The sequence below is a fragment of the Saccoglossus kowalevskii genome, chromosome 2 (genome assembly GCF_978046115.1).
Source record: "Saccoglossus kowalevskii chromosome 2, keSacKowa6.1, whole genome shotgun sequence".
Classification (NCBI taxonomy): Eukaryota; Metazoa; Hemichordata; class Enteropneusta; family Harrimaniidae; genus Saccoglossus; species Saccoglossus kowalevskii.
This window is the reverse complement of record NC_140642.1, coordinates 5,412,316-5,433,338: the sequence shown is the minus strand read 5'-3', so window position 1 is coordinate 5,433,338 and position 21,023 is coordinate 5,412,316. Positions and strand designations below refer to the sequence as shown.

Genomic DNA, 21,023 nt, shown 5'->3' with positions numbered 1-21,023 from the left:
ATAACATTTCACAAAAATACAAACGACATATTTGTTCCATGTGATCAGGGATTTTGACAGACCACCTATGAATGCGGTAAACAAGATGGCGGCGCACTGAGACAAATGTGACACTGAGTTCATGAGCGGCGTTTTAAAGCTAACTATGTCCAGGACTTCAAGACTTGCATCGTCGGGAACAAAGGCGCTTCAGAAGAAGAAAGTGGTCCCAAGCAATGTAATCAGAACATACATTAAGGCGGGAGAAGCGGTTCCAGGACCACCTCTCGGCCCAGTTCTCGGTCAGGTGAGATATGGATACACATGGCCATGTTGTGTTAAACTGTAACTACTCAGTGAATCTATATGAATGTAATTCGAATAGTAATATAATGTGTAATTATAGCAATAAAACAGATGCTTAGTAATTAACATTTGTAGGAACGCAAATTGCATTGACTCTATTACTTAAAAACGTTATAGAGGGCGCTGTCGTATCAAATTTTTTTTTTAGAATATTGAAACTTGAAAAGGGTTTGCCAATTTTAAAATATCTGTAATAATTAATAATAATTGAATGCCAAAAAAATTAAGGCAGCTTAGGTTTCCTAAATTATATTTTTCATTAATGGTCAGTAGTCACACCGCGTCATACCCAGACAACTGAAACATTAGTATTCGGCACAGATCTAGAAGCAGTACCTACACACGAATTGGTGACGTCATAAAATACATGACCTTCAATCGGGGTCGTTTCCTCGGTATATACGAATTGGTATATACAAATTACAATAAAGATACTTAAGACATTACACATAAGGTAAAACAAATCACGTGACAATATAATGATAATAACGGTAATAAATCCTAGCTTAACAGTTGAACAGAACGCTCATATAGTCAGTCGGGTGACGCCGAGGGTCACGAACTGTGTTGCAAAATGGCCGTGTGGTTGAAACTGGGTCATGGCGTGACGGGTGAGGAAGACATCATTAAACACTCAAAATCACAATAAAACGGGGAAGTGGTTGCATATTACGGCGTAGCTAACATGGAAAATAAAAAAACGCCCAATACAAACGACATGGGTTCGAATCACACTAGATACACACTCACCAGAACCGAAGCAATCAGAAACCAGCAATCGTTTTGGCTTTTCCGTTCAACTCATAGGAACACTGGAGTAGTTAGAAAAATGAACACCACTTAACGACCAACGTCGTGGCGTGGTACACAAGCGTGCCATCAAAATAAAACAAAATTAGCTTGAAAAGACAGTGGGTTCGAGTCCCGCTCAGAGCTACCGTAAAAACGTAAATCAAATAAACTGAAATCTCTCAAACCGTAAACAAGTAAACAAAGAACGTCGCAAAAAAATAATAAACCTCACAAAACTCCACCATACAAAACTGAATGAATAAATAATAAAATAACTAACGTCTTAAACTGGACGGTGCGCAATTTGTTCAACAGTTTCCAGATTGTGACAAGAGATAAACAAGACCCAAGTCAAGGTAAGTTTTGTTAAAGTGTCGTTGGCGTTCCCTATATTACGAAAACAATTCAGGCAACAGACGAATATCTTCTGTGGTGTTGTGGAATTTATACCGTGTCTGCGGAATTGTTGATTGAGGGTTCGAAGCCAGCAGTTAACATTTTGTTAGAAAGTTTCACAATTAAATCAAATATCCAATGATACCAGTATATTTATTTCATTATTTTAACAACTTGCAATGGTGGAAGTTGGTCAAACACGAGTTCTTACACCTAAATAAGTATCAAATATTTGTCGACACATTTATTCTCTCAACCTTGTAGAGGTGGAAATTAATTAAACAACAGGTATTTACTCACAAATATAATGGTCAATATTTGTCCATACATTCATTCTGTCAATTTAAGAACTTGTAATTGTTGGAATTAATCAAATGAGAGTTGTCTACACCAAAATAAGTTTCAAATACTTGTCCATACATTTATTCTCTCAATTTAACAACTTGTAATGGTGTAAAATAATTAAACGAGAGTTGTCTACACCAAAATAAGTCTAAAATATTTGTCCGCACATTTATTCTCTCAATTTAACAACTTGTAATGGTGTAAAATAATTAAACGAGAGCTGTCTACACCAAAATAAGTCTAAAATATTTGTCGGCACATTTATTCTCTCAATTTAACAACTTGTAATGGTATAAAATAATTAAACGAGAGCTGTAGACACCAAAATAAGTCTAAAATATTTGTCCATACATTTATTCTCTCACGTTAACAACTTGTAATGGTGTAAAATAATTAAACGAGAGTTGTCTACACCAAAATAAGTCTAAAATATTTGTCCGCACATTTATTCTCTCAATTTAACAACTTGTAATGGTGTAAAATAATTAAACGATAGCTGTCTACACCAAAATAAGTCTAAAATATTTGTCCGTACATTTATTCTCTCAATTTAACAACTTGTAATTGTGGGAATTAATCAAACGAGAGCTGTCTACACCAAAATAAGTCTAAAATATTTGTCCGCACACTTATTCTCTCAATTTAACAACTTGTAATGGTGTAAAATAATTAAACGAGAGCTGTCTACACCAAAATAAGTCTAAAATATTTGTCCATACATTTATTCTCTCAATTTAACAACTTGGAATTGTGTAAAATAATTAAATGAGAGCTGTCTACACCAAAATAAGTCTAAAATATTTGTCCGCACATTTATTCTTTCAATTTAACAACCTGTAATTGTGGGAATTAATCAAACGTGAGTTATTTACATCAAACTAAGTATTTAATATTTGTTGAGACATTTATTCTCTCAATTTAACAACTTGTAATGGTGTAAAATAATTAAACGAGAGTTGTCTACACCAAAATTAATCTCAAATATTTGTCCACACATTTATTGTCACAATTTAACCACTTGTTAATAGTGGAAATTACTTAAATGCGACTTGTTTAATCAGTTGACATCAATGCAACTTACTGTAAATGGGGTAATTATTCACTGGGTTTTAATTTAGCTTATTTCGCTGACTGGAAAATGCGCTAAATTAAAACACAGTGAATATGTACAATTTAGCATAGAACACATTATCTAAATGACGAAACCGTGAATTTAAAACCCACTTAATATGCCTGAAATGGTAAATCAGTGAAAATTAAACCCAATGAAAATTAGTCATTTTACAGTACCCGCAGACAGTGCACAACAGAGTATCATTATTGAGCAATTATAAACAGGAACGTGTCTTGGCATTAGGGTTAGGGTCGGGTCAGGTATGGGCAACGCAAATGGCAAACACCCAATTGGCAAGATGTACACTAACGGGTTATGGCATGCATATAGTTTACACAAGTAAAAACACAAAATTGGCAATTTTTTTGGACAATTGTAACTCAATAATAGAAATATGTTGTATTTCTATATATATATACACACTATATAGTCTTATCAAATGCAAACACATCCAGTTAATCCATTGTGGTCTTGTGGGTCAGTTCTTTACATAGTGATCAGGAGGACCTGGGTTCAATTCCCTTGCCTGCCCATCTTTTTCTCGCAAACACCATTTGGCAATAAAGCTAAATATGACAACAAATTATTTAATTTGCATGACTACCCACATAGCTCAGTTGATTTGTACTATGTCAGCAATGTGAGCGATCGCTGGTTCGAATCCAGTATGTTTAGTTAGATTTTTGAATGCTAGTGAAGACAGTGCTCCTATGAATAGGACTTAAATCCTAACTCCTGTGTGAAGACACTCGTGGTACAGTGGACAAGACAGTGCGCTGGGAACTCAAAGATCGCAAGTTCGAATCACGGATTGGACACTCCTACAAAAGACATGAAAGACGTTAAAAACATAAACAGCGGATTCAAAAACTCAAGTCAGGAAAACAGAACACAAGAATACTACCCCACATGGAAGCCAGTCGAAGTCGTCGAAGAACGAACACAGTCGAAGAACGAACACTGTTGACAGCTGTAGGTCACGTGCAACAACAGACACGAGGACCATGGCTGCACCCTAAATGGGTCCCTTCTTTTGTATTGACCCCCTAAGGATTGCTAATCCCCCTTTCTAACTCTTCCCCCAAAAATAATATATCGCCCCTTTTAAAATGTATTGAGCCACAAATTAATGAATATTCATGAGCACAGAAACTGCTACGTCATGAATAAATTAGCATAATTTTAAAAAATTTGCATAAAGTGTAGGTACTCCTTCTGGAGCTCTGCCTAGTATTCTTACACCAATACATAAACAGGGTAATTATCTCAACACTAACAACTACTGAGGTGTATCAGTCAACAGCAACATTGGCAAACTATTCTATGCAGTACTAATCAGAAGACTGATCAAATATTTAGACAAAAACCATATTATACGCCCAAATCAAGGTGGTTTCTGAAGCAAACACCATACAACAGATAATATCTCATCACACTACATACCTGCATGATTAAAAAATATCAAGATGAAAGAAAAAAAAATATACTGATGTAAGGATTGATGTACAAACTACAAAGCAACAATATAAATGGTGGCTTATATACAAGTTAATTGATAGCATGTACAACAATAAGAAATACAAACTAAAGTTCGGTGACAGTGATAATAACAACCCCATTCCAGTTGAGCGAGGCTAACCGAGTCGTAACCTCGGTGTGGTTTGTAACCAGTCTTATGATTGGTTGTTGACACATTCTAAACAGGCCATGCCTCCAACTGTGCCGTGCGTTTGGGCCAATTATTCATAAATGAAGTCAATTTGTGTACTTTTCTTGATTTATTCTGCAGATATAGGTAAGGCTTTGGCGAAATTTACAAGAGCAACTAATATTCTTCAACCTGGTATTTTTTAGAGATTTTATTTTTCATTCTGTTCGTCTTTTTTTTCCAGTTTAAAAAATATGAGCTCGCTGGAGTCTTCATCCCTTGTCTATTCTTTACACTAGATACCAGCCGATATCCCCCTCTCCCCTTATAGAGACTGCGTATAGTTGATTATAGTTCATGGGCTCCCTGTGTTGGAATGAAACAAGGCTGAACACTGTTCAATATATACATCAAAGACCTCATCGATGAACTAAACAAACAACCATCAAATCAACCATCATTGAACAAGAAGTCAAACCCATGCCTGTTATATGCAGATGATATTGTACTTATGTCTGAGAGTGTGCCAGGACTATGACAATTGATTGATACTACACACAACTACCTGAATAAATGGGGATTACAAATCAAGACCAAATCAATTATATTTGCCAAAAATGGACACAACTCAGATAGGATGCATATCAAAGTTGGCAATGAGGAACTAGATAAAACAACACATTACATATATTTTGAAGTGAATTTTAATACAAATGGTTCAGTGAATGCAACAATACAATAGACAGGTTATCTGACAAGGCTAGGAAAACTGAAAGGGCTCAACTCCATCTTTTCAGTGGTAGTAACAACAACCATGTAAAATTGAAAACAAAATGGCCTGAAACAACTCAACTGCCAATTTTAACATATGCTGAGGAAATATGGAGACTATCGGTATACACAAAATGGAGTAGATGGGATAAAACTAGCACAGAAAGATATCACCTGAATTTTCATAGGCATATAGTAAATGTAAATAACACTACCAGTAACATTGCTGTAAGAATGGACACAGGGCGACTACCACTGTTATGTAACATTCAATACAAAGCTCTCAGATTCTATAAACACCTAAAATCCATTGATGAAAGCAACATAGCATATTATGTGCCTAAAAAGATGGAGAATACAGTGTTAAAAAATAGCTGGTTTTCAAAACTACATGATCTGAAAAAAAAAATAACGGCAATCCTGTTGATATAGGAACAACAAAACAACACTTTCAAGATTTATGTAAGGAATACTATATGAATACATGGATGTCAAACATGAACAGTACTGATTCAAATAACATCCAACAAGAAACCTATTTACAAAAACTCAATGACAGAAAAGCAATAGGGACATTTGCAAGATTTAAAATGAGTTGCCACAAACTGAAAATTGAAACTGGTCGTCATCAAAAACCTAAAATACCACTACAAAGCAGAACTTGTCAAAACTGTGCCAAAATTAAAGATGAAAACATTTAACAACAGAATGCACCTTATATGTAAACAACAGAGACGTTCTATATTAAACAGCCAAATCCTGTATATATGGATTCCAAGATATGACAAACAATACTAAATTCATACAAATAATGAGTAATAAGAACACTTCACTAATCAAAGAAACCATAAAGTACATTGAACAGTGTTACAACATAAGAAATACATTACCGGCATAAATAAACTACATATACCATATTCTTACATATTGTAAATTGTCTTACCTTTACAATTCAGGGATAGTTCAACAATGCAAAAACTTTATTAATTTGTTAACCAAAAAAGAAATGTCACATTATCTTTACGGTATTAATAAAGAATTCTATTCTGTTCTATATGAAACTCGTAGTGACGTATACAACGCATGTACATTGTTTACATGAAATTCAAATGACCACCGCCCTTTAATAAACCGGAATTTCATGATGGGCAGGTTTTTTTTGTAATCACAAAAATGTTTATTTATACAGTGTACAGTATATTTACAGCCCTTATAACTGGATTTGCCATAACAACCACCATTAAGATATACTAGTAGTGTCACAGCATTTAAAAATTCTGGCAGTGCAGTGCTCTCAGCTCATGTGAGCCTGCATTAGGGCAGTGCAACCATTTTGAGACTCTCAGCTCCAGTGAGCCTACATTAGGGCAGTGCAACCATTTTGAGACTCTCAGCTCATGTGAGCTTACATTAGGGCAGTGCAACCATTTTGAGACTCTCAGCTCCAGTGAGCCTACATTAGGGCAGTAGACCTGCTTTGAGACTCTTGAATATTGAGAATAATATTTCACTTTATGAACATAGCAGACATATTTGATCTGTACTTTTCTTTGTTGTTCCACTGAAAAATGTGTTTGTGTTGTGTATCCTAGACATCCATGACATTTTTAATACTGTATACTGTTATACAACATGACCAATGAGTGGCCTTTTCTAAATCTCAATATGACATACATGTAATAAATTAGTTTTTCTTGCTTAGTTCCTCTGAACAAAGTCCAATAATGAAGGCTTTGGCATTGTTCTCTACATGCATAGGCATAATAACACTTTATTTCTTCCATGTGTGTCTGCTATGCATAGACTGATTTTCTTGATACTCATTTGGCACATCAACAACTAAACAATACAATTATGCAGGGTACACTATAAATGTACATTTATTTATTTTTAAATTGTCAATTACATGCATGGCCAAGTTGAAGCCATTATATCAAAAATAATTCAAATACTGTTATTTTTTCAGTATTAGAATTGAGATGTATAACTGTTGTAATACCTCATGGCTTCTATAGCATCATAGTACTTCTGTAAATGTCATAGAGTTTAATCCATTCATATCAATAACTGTAGTAATGTGTAGTAATATTATTTTTTAGAATAGAGAAATTATTTTTACCAACATTGCATTTACATCCATCTACATCACAAACTCACATCACTGCTATGAAATAGATGTGTTGATAAGTTGAAACTATCGGTTATTACATTTTTATGCCTTTTGATAGCGATGTTTAAAAATACATTGTATCCATGTCGACTCATGAATATGTGGCAAATACTATAAATTTGGCAATCTAATTGCATTGGTGAGGACACAATAACACAAAAGTAGGTGTGATCCCAGTCATATTTGAATACTACAAAATTAAATTTTTCTCACAAAAGTGGTTTATAATATACTCCTTATCTCCTGATCTGATAGCAAAGTCATGTATGTACAGTTTAAAGAGCATTTGTTATTACATAGGATTCGTTATCAACAGATTATCAGTCAGTACACAGGCGGCATTATCATCAGTATTCATGTAAACTTATTTATAAGTCTGACGATACAGTAAAAAAAAAATGTAGGCCATTTTTGTTGATTGTATTTGATATATATGTTGTATATGTACATGTGTGTTATCAACAGTTGTATTGTTGTATGACTCTTGTGCACATCGTGAATATAAACAAGAAAAATTTACAAAAAAAAAAAAATAAAGTGACTAGAATTTCACAATTCATAATCAGTAATCAATATGGATCGCATGCCACATCTGTTGCTGATACTCTGAACATGAAAATCATTATATACCAGTGTCTTTCTTCTTTTCAATGATTTTGTTGTTTATCTTCATTACATGATGGGATGTGGTCATCTTTCTATCATAATAATAGCAACCATGTTCTTTTATTTTGATTCTTCTGTTTCTTCTTTGTTACTGACTGGAGTTGTACTTCTTGAATTCAGTTCTGTAATATCCACTGCTTGATTTATCTGTCCGTTGCTGGTTTCCTCCACATCCACATCACTTGGATGAATACTTCTCTCTCTTGCACATCTAGCTTTAGTGGATGTATGTCTCCAGTAGTTGGGTTTGATGCTGTTTTCATTCTTGCAGCTGATCTCATGCGCTGGCAAATCACACTCAGAATAACGAAGGTTGCAGTTCGAACACTTTTTTGGTCCCATGGGGCTGTAGAAGAAAACAAAATATCTGAATTCCTGGAAGAGATTGACAAAGTTTTTACCAATCAGTACCATGCTGAGCTCGGCAAGATGTCCAAAATGGAGCCAGTTGATCAGACGTATAGTCAAGTTCACAAAGTCCACGAAAATTAAACTTATCCATTCGTAGAAGATGCTGTATGGGATTGAGTGATCTCCAGCATTAGCAATGGGCGTCTCAAATCGAATGTTATGGATAGAAAGTAGTGGCATGATCAGTAACATCAGTATGCTATATACAAAGATGAAAATATCCCATGCCATAGAAGATTCAACATCGTCCACTGCTTGATCAAAGGTCCATAACATGGTGAAAATGTCAATGATATCTAGTAGATCAACCACTGTTTTGCCAACGGCATCTCGAAGACTGACCCCTCTCTGACAGAATGGCTTCACGTTGTGGTGGATACCCACTAACACAATGTACAGACTGGGAATAAAAATGTATAGAGTTAACGACAGTCCACTGTGTCCCATGAACTGATTCAGATCAGTGAAGTAGTAAATAAGGATGATCTTGACAATCTGTAGGAGGATAAAGACGCCCCATTGAACCATGGCGGTCCATAGCTCAGTTTGAATAATTTGCTGTTCAAACGGTGCCGGTTTTGTCAGTTTCTTTGTAGCCAACACACAAAATAATATCCAGACAGCAAGTGTGAATACATCAGCGATGAGGAATATGCCTGCTTTACTTTGTTCCATAATCATGTAGACATCGAGTATCGCCATGGTTGTGCAGATAAAGACGATAGACAAGACTATATCACCAGTACGGAAAAGCAGCCCCATCTTGCTTCTTTGACTAGGTACATGTAACAATGTATGTGGTCTAAATGTTGACTGCTTAGCTGTTTATTTCTATCTTAACAGTTGCAAGTTTTATTATGGCAACTTGTCACAAGTATAGGATGATTAATATTATTTTGTCTCTTCAAACTTGTGACATTGTCATTTGTAAAGATAACGCTAGGTGTTCATCAGTACTTGTCTAGCAACACAGCTATTCAAACTGGTGTACTTTATCTGTGTGCCACTCAGTATTATCCATAACCAGGCACCTATGCTGGTCAGTTTAGTTGTCATGGTGACACTTTAAGTAATACATGCCAGGTCAGGTCAGGTCATTGTCAGGTCTATAGCCATACAAAATACAATAATAAATTTGTTTTGCATCCATTTAATACCTTGACCATGCATGTAGACATTTACAAGTGACACATCAACATTAGGTTTAATTATTAATCATTTATATTCCATACACTGAGCAATGCTCTAAAAATGGCTACCAAAACACAACATATACACAAGATCGTACAAAAGAATGTCTTTTGAAGTAAAACTCCTTAGATGGGGGTTGAATGCATAGTGCACATAAACCGATTTATTTTATCTCCCCAAAATTGCATGCATATGTTAATAATGAGGAACTTATGGTGATACACAATTAAAGGCTAAAAAGAGTTAAAAATCAATCATGCTACTATAATAACCTATACATCATCTAAAAGCGGATATTTTTTTCAAATTAGATCGTGACTTTCGAATGGTCATCTCTGTGACTTTTTTTACATTCAGGTCTTCTGAAATCATGATGTATGTTCAGCTTACACTGTACTTATCTACTATTATACACACAAATCATTTTTGTGTGCTAAGCAGACTTCAGTATTTCACATTAACAATGGTATATTCTGTTTGCCTTTTGGACAAAATAAAACTACTCTATTTGTATGTTCACACTACAATCTTTTGTTTACCCAGTTTTGTTCATGGTGAGAGCAAAAGACCAAAAGACAAATTAATTAAATATGAGGTGTATGTGCTATATGTTACGGGGCGTCTTTATCCTTCTACAGATCGTCAAGATCAGTCTTATTTACTACTTCACTGATGGGACACAGCATACTGTCTAACTCTATACATGTTTTTTCCATTTTATTTCATTTATCAATGGTCTTAGCTTGTCGTCCCAGCAGGATCCTACTTAGCATCTATATGCATTTATTTAGTGAAGGCTACGTAATGGCCTCTTGGTGAACATGGTGAAATGGTCACATTTGATGTAATCCAATTCTGACTGCAATGTTCTTGTTTTGTATTTCAGAAAGGAATACCTATTGGTCAGTTCTGCAAAGATTTCAATGAAAAAACTAGCAAAATAAAAGATGGAATTCCATTGCCGTGTAAAATATATGTCAAGGTAGCATACTTATTGTGGGTTTTGCTTTCATCTTTAATAAATGTACTGTATATTCAAAACAAATCACCTTTTTTTAGAAATGCATTTTCTAAAGTGGCACATAGTCGATGCATTGTGCACTTCTAGACTTTTATCCTGTATAATTTTTTTTTGAATAAAATGTTGGCACTCGTATTAAGGCATCAATGGGAAAAGTCATGTGGGAAATTTGAGCTTTTATATGAACGAAATTGAAGCAGAACGTCAAGCCAAATCTTTGCAATTGATGGATGTGGCTTATGCCAGTTTCTGAAATGTCAGTCTCAAAAAAGATTTGTGACTATTTTGACAACTGGGGTGATTTAATCCTAAGGATGGATGGTATTATTTATGGCTGAATATGAATGTTTTTGATTGGTGGAAAATCCCTTAAAAGTGTCTGAGCATAATGTCACTTATTTTCAAATATACCATTAAATTTTGAACCCGAAAATATTTCATTTTATAATTTGACAGAACAACATTTTGCAAAAGACGTGTCTCGAAGGACCTCACTTTGATTTTCACTGTTTTGTGAATATATCTTGTACTTGTGTCTTTTCCCAGGCAGACAGAACATACACAATCAAGATGAATAAACCACCTGTGTCATATTTTTTAAAAGCAGCTGCAGGGGTGTCAAAAGCAGCCAATACTCCAGGTGAGTTAATGTCATGTACTGGGATACTTGTTGTATGCATTTTGTTGCCATTGAAATAAGCACATTTTGCAATAGTAAATGTGTAACCAATGCAAGTCGTGAACATTACTTGATTATCTCCTGCCTATGGTATGGTAAACTTTGGTGGCAGGGTTCTCTCCAGAGTAAAGTGTTTGTCCTCTTAGTTGATATGGCATGCCAATGATGCAAATGTTTGCTATGACATAACTCACTGGCACATCATCATTACCAATAGATATCTTGAAAAACATCTTACTATAATTATGGAATTTTATAAACAAAATAAAAGTGTAAAAATCAAGGGGCCACAGCATTTGTGTTTCAAGTTACATATGCTGACTCAACCTGAATTAGGGGGTTGTATTTTCAATACAACTGCAATACAGCCTTGGCAATTTATTCATGATGGTCGTTTATTTACTACAGGCAATGAAGTTGCAGGAATGGTAACTTTAAAACATGTATACGAGATAGCGAAAATAAAAAGTGAAGACGAGGCTTGGCAGGAGGAATCATTGGAAAGGATTTGTGGTTCCATCATCGGCTCCGCAAGGTCAATGGGTATCAAAGTAGTGAAGGAAATAGACCCAGATGAATATAGGAAATTCCTTGTTGAACTTGATGAAAGGAAACAACTAGAGAAACAAGAACGGGAAGATAATCGACTAACTTTTGCCAAGAAGTACTAAAATTGACCCACATTTGAGATAGTGCGATGTTTTCATTAAAATTGCCAGAATTTATGATTTTTATTTTCGAGCAATAAATATTATACAGTAATGTCTCATGGTATGAACACACATGGAAAGGCGAAAACAGTATATGTAAACAATGTATTGTACACACCTATAACATACAACGCCAGCACTTATTCCTACCTATTATATTGGCTCAATTTCAATCAATATTTTCCCACTCACAATTGGTATATTCATAATAAGCTACAGATGCACAATTCCACAGACAAAGTTATTGAAATTTGAGAATATGGCTGGCTTACAGATGTGTCAAACCCTAATAATGTGTAGTTTGTGAGTATGTTATCAAGTTGTCAAATTTCATCATCTATCATCAGGCAGGGATCTTCTTGTTGGTAAATGTTTTTTATCCTTATGAGCGTTCCTTTTTCTCTTCTTGGCCAAATATTTGTCAAGCTGTCCTTTCTTTTTAAGATTGTTGTATCTTTCTGCTAATTCTAGTTTCTTCTTGTCCGCTGTGTGAAATAGATAATAGCATTAAAATTACATATAGCATGAACTTTTTAAAGATAATTAAGTATTGAGAACCTGAATTATCAGATTAAGGATACTATGCTATCACTACCTGTCAACAGGCTCGGCGCCCATTTACAGTCAAAGGAATGAAGGAGTGCACAACTTAATAATACACTTGTGTTGATAGGAATACATCAGTTATACTCCTAAATACAAATCCAACAAGGCTGATAAATGTACACATTTTGCACTGCTCAGTGTGCAGTTAAACCCACAATTTCTCTGATGATGGGTGGACATGCTAACTACTGTGCCACACATTACGTTCAAACAAATATGTTATATTGAATCCACAACAAAAAAAGTATCCCATGAAATTAAATTGCTATACAGTATCTAAATTCTACGTAACAAACCCTTCGGAATGGTTGTTTAGTTTTATGAATGTACCGAATGTTTTATGAATGTATCCAAACACACATTGTTGAAAAAAAAAGGTATTAGATCACTTCAAAGTTTGTACACATTGCCACTGTAGTGATGATATAGCCAGGTATACACCATCTAACATACAACAGGAAAAAATATTAAACTTACATTTCTTCAAAAAGTAAGGATTTTTTCCTTCTTTTACATATCCTTTGATTTTCTGTTTATGTTCCATCTCCCTTGCTCTTATTTGCTCTCTTTGTTTCTGGGATCTCTCATCATCTTTCTGTTATGAGAAAAAACAAAACCATAGTGTGTCATATTTCCTCATGTAGTACAGATTGTTCAAAATATGGTGACCAAGGGAGAAATCCCTGTTACTTGTGAATCAGATATTTGAGCTTTTATAATTTTGTAAAAATCACTGTGACCAATTGACTTTAAAGGGGCACCTTCCAGTTAAGATTAATTTCACAACAAATTTACTTTCTGGATTAAAATAACAATGGATAACAAAAGATAGATTAACATTGTAAACAACATAAACAATAGTGTCCCATGATTCTTTGGTGCAATCCATGGGATTGAGCGGTTCCCCTTTAAAGATATACTATAAACTGCTTTAATGTTGCAATGAAACTCATTGAAAACATTTTCTGGGATCCTGTGACTTTCACAACATTTTGTAATCATATATGCAATAAAATTTATCAAACTGCATAAATTCCTATAAAAAATAAAATGATTTGAGTAGTTAACTGTCACTAAATCTGTCTATCTGTCATAAAATTAAAGTGGTTTTCAGTATTTTATAAAGTTCTTCATTTGAAAAACTCATTATGGAATCAACTATATGTACAATGTATATGACAAGTGTCAGTTGTCCGAATCAAAAATAAACTTACCATTCTCTGCATAAGGGCTTTTAATTCTTCCTTCCTGGTGGTACTCTTCGTCTTTCTCAACTTCTTTTCAACCAGCTATCAGTTAATAAGAAATTGTAGGTAAGAGAAAGGAACAGATTTGTTACGTATAAAAAACTTGCTTCACATAAAAAAAAATTAGTTCAGTATACAGCGCACTCTGGTGTCAGCTCTGTCGTTTGTAAACAGTACAACTTCAGTATCACCCATCCATATTATTAATCCCTGTTCTTGTCAACCCATTTCTCAGACAAACAGACTTTTGAATATAAATTTGCCTGTTGATCTGATGAATATTTCTTCCAGCATCGATATTATATTTGGTTACCTTTTTTTCGCCCATTTTGATATCTTTAAGAAAGTCGTATCTTTTGTTAAAAACTTCCTCTTTGTATTGCCCAGATAGATCATCAAATCTAGGATCTCGCTGGACCTGAAAAATGCATGTATGCAAAAATGTTTCTCATCTCATCATTTCAGACGCTTGTACGAGCAAATATATAAGTCCTTGTTCTTTCTTTTTGCATCTATGTGTTGCCATTATTGGATCGTATCAGGAATGTCTAAACTTTTAATACAACAATGTTTTCTACAACTCCATCTGTGGATCGTCATCATAAATTGTGACAAATACCTTATTTATTTTGTTTGACATTATTTTTTGAAACACATTTGATGTCAATCAGAATATGACCATATCTCTTTATTTTTATCCAAAATCTGCTAAATTTTAATGTAAAAAAAAATAATATGATTTAGGTTTAAAAAATATCACTCTGTGTTTACCTGTTTTTTGACTGGAATGATTTCACGATATCTTGAGACTGGAATTTTGGAAGACATTTCTCTTGGTCTGAAAAGACGTAATCATGCATGCTCACATCACATATCTCAGTGGTAATACATTACAACATACGTTATTGTCCATATTTGGGCATATTGTCAATATCAAGTCACTGGCTAAGTGAGTGATTGTAAAAACCGATATTTATGTGAAGTAGTCATTAGCATATATGCAAATTAGCAGATATTATTACATTTTTACTACTATTGTAGCCATACTAGTATGTTAATAGACGGCCAGATTTATGCTTGAGGTTTGGTACATGTAGTGTGTAGTAGTACCAAGGACTTTAACCTGACTCTTAAAATGTGGTCATTTGTTACATACAAAGAAGGATATTGTTTATAACGAAGTTACGCTACAAATCTGAATAGAGTTTTCTTCAGCCCTGTCATGGTTTGTGTGTGATAACAACATGTGTGAGTTAAGTAACTCCTTTCGTAGAAGGGTAATGGGCCAATGACCTTACCCGGAAGGTTGATTGGACAGAACTGCCGTCAGAAGGTGAAGTAGTATTATGAAAATACATGCCACTGAACTGTACCAATAAATTAGATCAATCAAAGGTACAGATAGTTGTTGAAACAAAAATTCCAATGCAAGATTTGGCAAATAATAATTAACTGACTTAATCAACTGCACTTCAACTTGAAAAATGAATATTGATAAATACTAATGTATATTTTAAATGAAATCGATTCAGCTATACGATATGTCTATTTGAAATGAAAATCTATGTACTGGAAATGATAGTACATGTATCTGAAATGAATATCGATGAAGATCTGTGACAGGCCACCATCTTGTATTGAAAGGTGTATCATGGTAGGTATAATAGTGAGCAACTTGTCACATTCCGTCACAAATGTTTATTCAGTAGAGTTACCCACACAGCTGAAAATCATTGGATCAAATCCATGGTAGTGCTCAGATGCTTGAATAAAACTGTTACCTTACTAGTAAATGCAGACAGTTTTCAACAAATAAACAGTCCTCTCCTAGTAACCGGCATTCCTTAGATCAAAGAAACTAGTAAATGTCGACTATATACAAGTATATTTCTCTCTTAGAACAATAGATATGAGACAAAGAGTTGTGTGGTTTATAATACCAGTAGTACCTGTTCTTGTTGTCTCGTTTGAATTTTTTCTTCCTTGCTTCTGCCACTGTCGTCTTATTTTTACCAAGCATGGCTTCTTTATAACTGAATTATGAAGAAAAAAAGAATAGTCAATTCAATTCAGTTTGAAATACCTAGCCAAAGGCTAATATCACTGACTACTAAAAATTACATCAAACAAAAGCAAAAATTAAAAACATCAAACACAGAGAAAAACAACAGTAAGACACAAATAATTAATTATTTAAGTAATTTAAATATCCTAAAATGATGGTGACCACAAAGACACCATTTGCTTAAAAGACAGGCAGGCGATCATCATTCTGACCATGAGATGGTTTCATGTATGGTAGAATAACATGGAGTTTGTTAGCAATAATTTCACAGCGTATACTCACACTTTTGTTCCAACCCTTTCTTTTAGCTTTTGAAGTTCTTCAAAAGTAACTTCTGACAACTCTGAAAGAAAATCACAGCTGATATCAAATAAAGTGTATGGGGGTTAAAACATAATTATTTGAAGTACATTAACAGTACAGTAAAACCTGTGTATAGTGATGGACTTCATTAAAATGGTTCTTATAGATAGGTGGTCTTTATATGGAGGTTGGATCTTTTTATGTGGTCACAAACACAGATTAGACTATATGATGGATTCTGTTAACACATCAATTGCTGGAATTTACATAGATAGCCAAAATAAATGAAAAAAAAATGGCGTCAGAAGGCAATGTGTTAATGATACATAATAAAGAAAGTTTATTTTATTACAATCAGAGCATCATTTGGGGCAGTCCAAGAATGTACAGAATTCTGTTGGGTTATATTGTGGTTAAACATGTAATACATGCTGATTGAGTGTAGCATTGTAGCATTCAATGGGCGTTGTCACTGATTCGTTTATCCAATCACACTGCCCTATTTCTATATGAATCATTGCCTTTATAAACATAGTTGAACTCTGGTGACCTTGCCCTTTGTTATATAATATAATTCCCTTTATCATAGTTTGTTTCAATATAAATATGCATTGTCATAATTAATTTTGAATACAAACAAGTTTTGGGGTTGAACCAACAGTGGGGAATCAGTCTACCGAATGTCCTTAAAAGATGTAAATATCTTACAAAAACATTGGTGCCTTATTTGTTTAATTATTTTAAGGAACATAATTTCCAGCTTTATTGAAAGTAATTGAGATATTTTAGAATAAAAACAAATGTCTCATTGCAAAAAAAAAGTGCTGCATTTAGATGTGAATAGATTCATAAAACATGCAAGATAACAGAAAAATTTAGCTGGCTTCAGTTCAAGTATTTTGTACAGGTGTCTGTCAAAAATGAATGATTCACTGAGACAAATATGAACTGCCTCATTGTGTGACTACTGTATTATATGAAAAGTAAAAAAAACACCCTTTATGAATAGCTATCATGTTGCAAACTCTGCTTTGTATGCAAATCAACTTAAATAGTTGGTGTCCAGTGGAGGGAGAAGTCAACAGTACTGTTGCCTCCTGAGAAACTACATCTTCAAACACTGCAATCTCTGAAGTGCGTTTTTAAACTAGTATTATAAAAACTCTATCATTCTGTTCTAATAGCTGAAACATATTCCTGTGAGTTTTCATTTGTCGAATGAACTGTTTGTCAAATACAGAATACATATATTTTAGAATAATTTTCTTTTTAAAATGTGGATGAAATGTTTTGCTTATAATGTATTTTTTATGTATTGTTTTTGATTTGATAACTTTTGACTAAACAGATTTTCTATTAGCTTCAGATCTTGATCAAAGTTTGGCACCCAGTTCATAGCAGTGCTTATATTGATTTTCTGACATCTTGTTTTCTGTAAAGATTTTATTGGTAGATTTGCAAATGTGTATCAGACTGTGCAATCTCTCCATGAGTTGGTTTTGAAACCCAGTATGGGATTCTGAGATACATTACCAAGGATATTATTACAAGATAAATCATTTGCTTCATTGAACACATACAACAATGCATATTTCCACTGAGATCAGTGACCTTTGATGTGTATCACCAGTGATCAGTCAAGTAGAAACAGTCAAAATATTTTATCAGATTTTCTCAATTTTTGCATGATATTTTCATACAGGACATCTGTTGTTCAAACTCAAGGAAGACTTTATACTGATGAATAAGGTGACAAAGTTTGATAAAGTTTGGAATAGAATTAGTAAAGTTATTATGTACACAATAACAATTAACAACGACGACGACAACGACGACAACGCCGGACAAAATTTTTCCCTTAATATACCTTTCCCTTCCATCTTTGATGGTACGGGCAAGGTAACAAAATGTATACATGATGTGATTATAGCAACATCAAAACACAAGATGTAACAATACGTACCATTCCTTATTGCAGCCTGTAAAACAAACATATCTTTTTGTTAATGACAACATTTATAATGATTACATGATTGCCAAACTACGAAGAAGAAAACAATGCTTCCTTTGCTACTCAAATACATATTTTCAGAGCATTTATTAATATGCAGAGCATTCGTCATGCAATGTAGCTGTTATTTCAAATTTTAGAATAGCTAGCAACGTCGTAAAAAAAACACACCAAATAATTGTAAATTCATAGTACCGGTAGCTACATGTAACATCTAATAAACAGCATGGTACCGGTACATTGTAATATAAATACCATGTCAAATCAAGGTAGACACGTACTGCATGCATGACTCAAACCCACGCTAGCATGCAGTGCCTAATAGCCTCGCTCCATGTCACAACATAAGCATACATGATGAAGAATTTTCATAGTATGTACATAAATTTGTAATTTGAATTGTAATCGGCAGTGGTTAAAATGTATTCAAGTATAAAGTGACATTTATCGGTTTTGTAAATGAAGAAAATCACTCTGCAATTATTACTGCACCACATATTAGATATAAAATATTAAATTGACAAACATTCTTTGCTTGAAACAATCAGCTTATCAATCTAATTTTTCAACAGATTTTCTTTGAAAAATAATGCACTATTTTTAACAAACCATTATTTGTAATTCTGGATCGGCGGCTTGTTTGTCCTCATTTCCACTATGCTCATCCTCACTCCAATCAGAATCAGAATCATCTTCCATGGTTTCCTGGACAGATTAAAACATGAATTGGGATCTCAAGATCAGGATTAATTTATTCATATACTATTTAATTAACTTGATTTCATTGTTGTTTATTTTGCAGGCCTTGAAAATGACCTAAGCGGTCAAATTGGCTCTTCTGAACACAATGACATGATACATTAAGGGAGAAGTGCTACATGTATAAATCTCTTCAAAATTGTATGAATTGGGAGTGTGATAATAAGCTTCTCTGGGTCCTGATTTAGGCAACAGCTAAATTAGAATCAGTCATATCCAAAATTATACTCATAGAATGAACTGTTTCCTTCACAAACTTGTTCTGAGTCCTGGGCTACCTCAGGGAATGCAGAACAAAAATTACATTGAGTATGATATATATACATGTACCGAGGTAAAAAAACACACACATTGACTTGTGTACTGTACAATATTCTTAAAGATAAACTGGAACGAAAAGTAAAAATAAGAAAAATGATTTCTTCACTGCAGTTGAGGTATGAAAGGTGTGAAAACAGAATGGAAAAGCATTTTTAATCTCATTTGCGATTAGTTCTGGCAGTGTTTTGAAGACTGACATATTACCGCCATCTTTTTTGTTCAATTTCTTCACGTCTAAATTTATTTTTGAAATGGACAGTTGATTTTTGTCTTTTTTAGGACAGAACAATTTGTTCATGCACATCAGAAGTTGCCTCTCTTTCCTCTACTGTATTGTGAATGAAAGGGTTGTTTTTTGTGAGTTATTTTTCAGTACTGACACAGTCTTTTTCTGAACATGGAAGGAAATAGGAGAGAAGACAGGACAAGTTTTATTAAAATTTATATCTTTTGTTTCAAGCCTTAAATTATCATCAATATCTATGTTTTCGTTTCACCGCATTATCACTTCCGCTTTTTTAAAATGGGTTGGGGACTGAATAACTTGAACTAGTAAGAGAGGCAACAATATACAATGTACAAGCACAGAATGGTTCACATGATATAGATCATTGATAAGGCCTGGCACCGTAAATAAAATACTTATTGGTTGTTTTCCAGATTGGGTAGATGATAGACTGCTCCGTTCTATGAAGTAAAAAATGTTCTGTTATCTTCTGACTGTTTCTAAGCTGACTTGAATACTACCGGTAATTACCGGTATTCACGTCAAAGCATAGAATAGGGGAGAACAATAGCTATCTTTCTCCCCTACCTTCCATGGTCTGACAGTGTGAATCGAGGTACTGTGGTCTGACCTATGTCCATAAATAGGAATTAGAAGTTGCTTCTCTGTCGTCTAGTTACTGTATTTGGAATGTAAGGGTTATATTTTTCTGATGGATCGCTCGGTAGTAAAATAATCCATGTGGCACAGTCTCAGGTCATGTACATAACGAGGGATTCATGGGAAAACACAAAAACAAGTAGTATTTCATAGTGGCCATAGTTAGACTTCGGTATCACAGGAGCTCAGTACACTTGCTTGCTTCGTCGTGTTTTTAAGCGTCAATGAGATGAACATCGTCCTGATGGGCGAAGCAAAGCCCTGAGTACAGTCATGTTGGTTGGCCTTCTACCGCTTATCACTCGTGGGGCCGAATGATCAGCAGAAGATAGCACTGACGCCCCATTGTACGTGATTGACGTTAAAGCTAAATGACCAAGTAGGTTGACGAGTCACTGTTTATACTGCAGTCCTAGTAACACCAGAACAAAATTTGGGGAAATACAACACATTTTATTGTGGTTTAAACATTTATATGTACTCACGAGTTTCAGCACAGGCGCAGACATTATGTTAAAAGAACTTCCGGGTTGAAACAAAGTTAGCGTCAAATTCGACAATATTCA

At 34.2% G+C, this 21,023-nt stretch overlaps 2 protein-coding genes across 2 annotated transcripts; one reads left to right on the top strand and one right to left on the bottom strand.

Moving 5' to 3' along the window:
* Positions 1–40: 40 nt before the first annotated feature.
* Positions 41–12,311, top strand: LOC100372280 (large ribosomal subunit protein uL11m-like). Its single transcript, XM_002736468.4, has 4 exons — positions 41–286; positions 10,736–10,831; positions 11,417–11,510; positions 11,958–12,311. Exons 1-4 carry the CDS (start codon positions 122–124, stop codon positions 12,218–12,220), a joined length of 618 nt encoding a protein of 205 aa, XP_002736514.1. The 5' UTR covers positions 41–121; the 3' UTR covers positions 12,221–12,311.
* Positions 12,250–21,006, bottom strand: LOC102804935 (ribosomal RNA processing protein 36 homolog). Its single transcript, XM_006818636.3, has 10 exons — positions 20,943–21,006; positions 19,101–19,196; positions 18,444–18,459; positions 16,460–16,520; positions 16,062–16,145; positions 14,884–14,950; positions 14,426–14,530; positions 14,080–14,154; positions 13,343–13,460; positions 12,250–12,744 (listed from the first exon to the last, which is right to left on the bottom strand). Exons 1-10 carry the CDS (start codon positions 20,964–20,966, stop codon positions 12,593–12,595), a joined length of 798 nt encoding a protein of 265 aa, XP_006818699.2. The 5' UTR covers positions 20,967–21,006; the 3' UTR covers positions 12,250–12,592.
* Positions 21,007–21,023: the final 17 nt, after the last annotated feature.

What these genes read in the sequence shown, in the direction of transcription:
- LOC100372280 (XM_002736468.4), top strand. Translation starts at nt 122, where the DNA reads ATGAGCGGCGTTTTAAAGCTAACTATGTCCAGGACTTCAAGACTTGCA. An exon ending in TCGGCCCAGTTCTCGGTCAG is followed by an intron (nt 287 to 10,735) that starts GTGAGATATGGA and finishes TTTGTATTTCAG; the next exon opens with AAAGGAATACCTATTGGTCA. An exon ending in CGTGTAAAATATATGTCAAG is followed by an intron (nt 10,832 to 11,416) that starts GTAGCATACTTA and finishes GTCTTTTCCCAG; the next exon opens with GCAGACAGAACATACACAAT.
- LOC102804935 (XM_006818636.3), bottom strand. Translation starts at nt 20,966, where the DNA reads ATGTCTGCGCCTGTGCTGAAACTC. An exon ending in AAACGAGACAACAAGAACAG is followed by an intron (nt 14,951 to 16,061) that starts GTACTACTGGTA and finishes ACGTCTTTTCAG; the next exon opens with ACCAAGAGAAATGTCTTCCA. An exon ending in AAGCCCTTATGCAGAGAATG is followed by an intron (nt 13,461 to 14,079) that starts GTAAGTTTATTT and finishes TTCTCATAACAG; the next exon opens with AAAGATGATGAGAGATCCCA.